General features: G+C 36.0%; 1 protein-coding gene across 1 annotated transcript; it reads left to right on the top strand.

The window, feature by feature from the left end:
• Positions 1–203: 203 nt before the first annotated feature.
• Positions 204–6,017, top strand: LOC112122152 (titin-like; the record flags this gene model as incomplete). The annotated part of the gene is made up of 9 exons (XM_024220998.2): positions 204–287; positions 2,073–2,153; positions 2,392–2,466; positions 2,816–2,893; positions 3,120–3,203; positions 4,977–5,057; positions 5,243–5,323; positions 5,607–5,690; positions 5,943–6,017. Coding segments are annotated over 9 exons (723 nt in total), but the record flags the coding sequence as incomplete, so codon positions are not given.
• Positions 6,018–6,027: the final 10 nt, after the last annotated feature.

The raw sequence follows: 6,027 nt of genomic DNA, 5'->3' as shown, positions 1-6,027 counted from the left end.
CTTCCATAATACCTCATCAATCTGCAGTTGCCTTGGTGATCTGTGAGCCACATATAAGTTAGATAGCTTTTTTTATATATCTTTCTTCTGCATTGTTGAATTACACCATTGTGTATTAGTGTTCTACTTCTTGCCTCTAGTATTTATGCTTCTGTACATTGTTTTTTAAAGTTCTTAAATGTAAATATTCTGTATCTTTAAAGCGCCTGATGTTCCCGAGAGAGTAGTCATAGAAGAAATATTACCAATTTCTATTACTAAAAAAGTGAAGAAGCCACCAGCTAAAGGTACATTGGATATAGCATTAGATACAACATATAATGTTCTTTGTATGTCTGTGCTGTAAATGTGCCATGAATTCTGCCTTGCGTTTTTACTGAACATTCTTGATTTCACGTTGCTGTTACTAAACCTACACAATCATTTAAAATGTCTGAAGTACCTAGGGAGCTTACCCAAAAGAAAAGAAAACATGCTACTACTCTCCAAAAGTATAAATTCTGCAAAACAAATATGCATCCAGCTATTAGTGCATTAAAGTTTAAGTTGCTCTGCTGTCTCTGTTAACTTAAATTCATGTTTGCTTGTTGTTTTGTGAGAATGAGCAAACTTACAGAGACACCTGTAACCTTTAAAAATATACTGGTGGATCTGTAACACAGGTAACTTAACACTGCAGGAGGGCATTGATTACAAAGCCATTGCCTGAATTCCCTCTGAATGTGACATGTTGAATCTGCCTGTATGCAGCTGAATTCTCAAGATGACAAATTCCAGTGAGATTTACATGTTCCTAGGGTCTCACTGAGGTCAATGGGAGACTTTCAATTGACTTGGGTGGGCATTATATCTGGTCCTGCAAAGTACTGAGCAACTCCTGGACGTGCTGAGTGTTCTGGACTGACCCAGCTCACAAATAAGTCATTGAGATTGACATTGGGGAAGTTTATGAGGGCCCTTCATACCTACAGTAGCTCAGCACCTTGCAGGATCATGTCCAGAGGCAGGAGGCACCTTAAAAAAAGTATCTAACCTTATTGTGATGTAATTTCCTTCCCAGTCTTTTTGTTAAGAGTTCACAGAAAATGGTAACACTAATTTTAAATTATATGACAAATGAAAATTATATTTTGAAATCTGAGCTTCCAGTAAATTAGCCACCTTTCCTTTGTCCAGCCACTATTTCTCTAAAACAAATTCAGCAGAGGCTGTAATAAAAGAAAGGACTTGGCTGAGCACAAATATTTCTGCTTGAACTAAATGCATACATCCCCAACCTAACTCTACCAGGTGGTCTGCCCATTCCTCTGTTGCAACTAGAAACTATCTGACCATACATCAACACTGCAAAAAAAACCCAACAACAACAACAACACCGCAGCAGTGAGTTTCAAAGTCTGGGTCAACTGACTTAGGTTTGTGAGGGTCAGGTTACAGCACTAAAAATACCTGTGTAGACATTCTGCTCAGGTTGGAGCCCAGGCTTTGAGACCCACTCCCATCGCTGGTTTCTGAGCCTGGGCTCCAGCCCAAGCAGGAACATCTACACTGCTATTTTAAAGCCCTGTAGTGAGAACCCATGTACGTTGACCCTAACTCTGAGACACCTTCCTATGGGTTTTGTTTGTTTGGGTTTTGCACTGTAAATATTCCTTAAAACTCCATTTCACACTTAAGCAGCCACACCCTTAGAGTTTATTGTATGTCCTGGTTCTCAGATATCAGTAAATTATTACACAGTTTGGATCTTGCTAATCTTTTGGGCATAGGCAGTACTTCTAGTGCAGGTGAATACTGGATGAATTAGATTTCCTAAATCAAGCATTCCATAGATACACTAACCAAGGGCTCCATTTGTCTTTTTCACATCATACTTTTTCTGAAAGTTTACAAGTGTTCTCAAGGAAACAATTTGGAAACGAAGTAGCAAATATATGTGTTGTGGGTGTCAGTACTGTTTGTTGGTTATTCTTTTTTAATCATTTCATTACTTGTGAAGGTAGTATATGCAATAATAGACCAAATATACCAAATTGGTCAATTCTGTATTCTTAACATTAATATCTTTAAAGTGAGTGAAGAAGAGCCTTTCTATGTAGAGGAGGAAGTACCTGTCCCTGTTCCCAAAAAAGTGGAAGCCCCACCAGCTAAAGGTATATCATTTGTTTGCTTCCTATAACATGGAAAATGTCTTTCTTTCAATTTCAATCTATAACTTCTTACCTTGATCAGTAAAATATAGCTTAGATACTTTTAATTTTTTTAGCATTAAATGAGTACATGTGCCTGTTTGTGTCGATTGCCAGTGTATTCATATTGAGATTTGTGTGTTGCTGTTTCTTTGGTATTGAAATCATTCCAATTTTCTAAAACTACACAATATTTTTAAAGTGCTTAAGAAAAAACCACCAGAAGAATGGAAACCCCCTGTTGCTATTGAAATAGAAGAACCTCAGTTCACCAAAGGTAACCTAATGAAAATAAAATTCTCTAGACGTCTTTATCTTTTTCTTTATCTTACACATTTTGTTCGTTTATTTGTTTCAAATGTTTTTCATGTAGGTATTTTGTGTTTTAGTGACAGTAACTTCTGTCTGGATCTTCACTATGTATAGACTATCACTTGTGTCCTTTGTATTGTTTTTGTAAATTGTTTCTTCTTTTACTGTCTTATTTTTGTATTCAGTGAAATTTTATGTATATTTTCTTTCAACAAAAATCAGTCAAGATTAAAAAGATTTATTTCTAGTTGCTTATTATTAAAGTGCATTCCACATATTACAATTAACTATTCCTACATTTAATACTTTTAAAGTAACTGAAGTGCAAAGGAAAATTATCACCCAAGAAAAAGTAGCTGTCACTGAAAAGGAGGAAGCTCCACCAAAAAGAGGTACATTGCCTTTTGAAGCCACGCAACAGATGTTTGTCTGTTACTAATGTCTTGTGTCCTGAACTGCCTAATTATGTTGCATAAAATATAGATTCTGGTTTATGCTTTAAGTTCCTTATTTGGCATACACAAATGTCAGGCCTCTGTGTTTGTATTTTTGTTGCCTGATTATTTTTGCCACTTGTGAGCAATTCAAAACTTCTAAAAATAAACAATATCTTTAAAGTGCCAGAAGTTCCCAAGAAAGCTGTGCCAGAAGAGAAAGTGCCCATTCCGGTCCATAAAAAAGTGGCGGCTCCACCAGCTAAAGGTACATCAGCTCTTTCTGGTGAAACAAGAGGCTTCTACATATCAGAAATTAGTGGGAACCAGCAGGCCTTGAACCTGTGAATTGTTTGATTTAAAAAAAAAAAAAAAGCTTATACTTTCTTGGTCATAAATTAAATAGAATTGTGGTTTCTGCCCTGCAAAAAAATGCAGAAAATCATGTAAAATGGTCAGACTCTTGCATTTCTTGTGCCTTCAAAACTGCTATGAATGCATAATTGTTTTGGATGTACACTAATTTTCATAAACTGAGCATCAATCATATGCAGAAGCTCATTGTCTCTTCTTAAAAAAAAGTATCAATGTCTTTTCAGCTCATCAGCATTTTTTTTTCAAAGATGGCCTTGTGTCCTTAACGTCTGTCATTTTCTTGTGTGTTTAAAATGCTATCTTTTATGTTTTTTCTGTGTGTGAAATTTTGTAATTAAATTACATGTAATGGAAAATGCCAGCAGTGCTGAAAAATCTTACATTCAAATTCTAGAGTCCTTACTGTGTCATGTATATATGCTTTAGACATTCTTTTTTGTGTGCATATGTCTCTTTCCATTTTTCTTTTCATGCTTTTATAAATATCTTTGCTGTTACTAAAAGTGCTCAGTAATATAAAGTGAAGTGCCTAGGGAGCTTACCCAAAAGAAAAGGAAACATGCTACTACTCTCCAAAAAGTATAAATTCTGCAAATCAAATATACATCCCACTATTGGTGCATTAACGTTTAAGTTGCTCTGTTGTCTCTGTTAACTTAAATTCTTGTTTGCTTGTTGTTTTGTGAGAATGAGCAAACTTACAGAGACACCTGTAACCTTTAAAAATATACTGGTGGATATGTAACACAGGTAACTTAACACTGCAAAGAGCAGCGAGCACAAAGCCATTGCCTGAATTCCCTCTGCACGTGACATGTTGAATCTACCTGTACCCGGGTGAATTCTCAAGATGACAATTTCCAGTGAGATTTATGTGTTCCTAGTGTCTCACTGAGTTCAATGAGAAACTTTCAACTAGCTTCAGTGGGCATTAGATCTAGCCCTGCAAAGCACTGAGCATCTCCTAGCGGTATTGAGTGTTCAGGCCTGAGCCATCTCCCACTTAAGTCACTGACAGTGACTCCATTGACTTCAGAGGGACTTGGATCAGTCTTTGAGGGCACTTCATACCTACAGTAGCTCAGCACTTGCAGGATTGTGTCCAAAAGGAGGAGGCATCATAAAAAAGAAGCTAATGTTAGCCTGATGTGATTTTCTTCCCAATCTTTTTGTTCAGAGTTCTTAGAAAATGACAGCACTGATTTTAAAATATATGACAAATGAAAACCATGTTTTTAAATCTGAGCCAAACCTTCCAGTAAATTAGCCACTTTCCCTTCATCCACCTAATGTTTCTCTAAAACAAATTCAACAGAGATTATAATATAAGAAAGGACTTGGCTCACCACAAAAGATTACTGCTTGACATAAATGTCTATATCCCAAACACAAATCTACCAACTGGTCTCTCCATCTAAAACTCCACTTGACGCTCACACAGCCACCCCCCCTGTGTTTATTGTATGTCCTGGTTCTCAGATATCAGTAAATTGCTACACAGTTTGGATCTTGCTACTCTTTTGGGGATAGGCAGTACTTCTAGTGCAGGTGAGACTGGGTGAATTAGATTTCCTAAATCAAGCATTCCATAGATACACTAACCAAGGACTAGTTCAAATATGCCAAATACATCAATTCTGTATCTTTAACATTAATATCTTTAAAGTGACTGAAGAAGAGCCTTTCTACATAGAGGAGGAAGTACCTGTCCCTGTTCCCAAAAAAGTGGAAGTCCCACCCGCTAAAGGTACATCAACTCTTAAATATCAAATGTCAGTTGTTCTGCATCTCAGTGTTTCTGATTTTGTTGTTTTTGATGTATGTCCCTATTACATGTGTGTTACAAACTTCTCTTTTGACTAACCAAGTGTTTCCTTACTGTTTTGATACCTTTCCTATTTCTTAAACTACACACTGTAATATTTTTTTAAGTGCCTGAGAAGCCTAAGAAAGTTGTCCCACCACCAAAAGTTCCTGCTGCTCCTAAAATTGAGGAAGCTCCACCAGCGAAAGGTATAAAACAGTTACTAATTAAAATGATACTTCCTTACCTTGAAAGACATGACACACGTCTTCTCTTCTCAAGTTCTTGGTTTTAGTATCTGTTAATAAAGATATGAGTTTCTTATAAATCATAGTCTGATTGTTTGCATTAGAACTGTGTGTTCTGTATATTATTGTTTTTCCTTACATAAACACTTTTGTTATTATTAAACAAAGGAAATACTGTGATGTTACATACAAAATATATTCAGAATACTAGAGACCAATATTTTTAAAACTCTTCTTTCTAAAGTGCCTGAAGTTCGTAAGAAAGCTGTTCCTGAGGAGAAAGTACCTGTCCCTGTTCCTAAAAAGGCAGAGGCCCCGCCACCCAGAGGTACATCGGTTATTTGCTTCCTATAACTTGGAAAAATGTCTTTCTTTCAATTTCAGTCTTTAACTTCTTACCTTGTTGAGTAAAATGTAGTTTATAGATGCTTTTAATTTTTTAGCATTACACATGTACATGTGCCTGTTTGTGTCCATTGCCAGTTGTATTCATAGTGAGATTTCTATGTTGCTTTTTTCTTTTAGTCTGTTTAGTATTGAAATCATTCCAATTTTCTAAAATTACACAATATTTTTAAAGTACTTAAGAAAAAACCACCAGAAGAATGGATACCTCCTGTTGCTATTGAAATAGAAGAACCTCAATTCACCAAAGGTAAACTAAT

This window comes from Terrapene carolina, unplaced genomic scaffold (genome assembly GCF_002925995.2).
Source record: "Terrapene carolina triunguis isolate 2854851 unplaced genomic scaffold, T_m_triunguis-2.0 Scaffold44631, whole genome shotgun sequence".
Taxonomy (NCBI): domain Eukaryota; kingdom Metazoa; phylum Chordata; order Testudines; family Emydidae; genus Terrapene; species Terrapene triunguis.
Note: the sequence above shows the minus strand (reverse complement) of the source record. Positions and strands in the feature narration are given on the sequence as shown.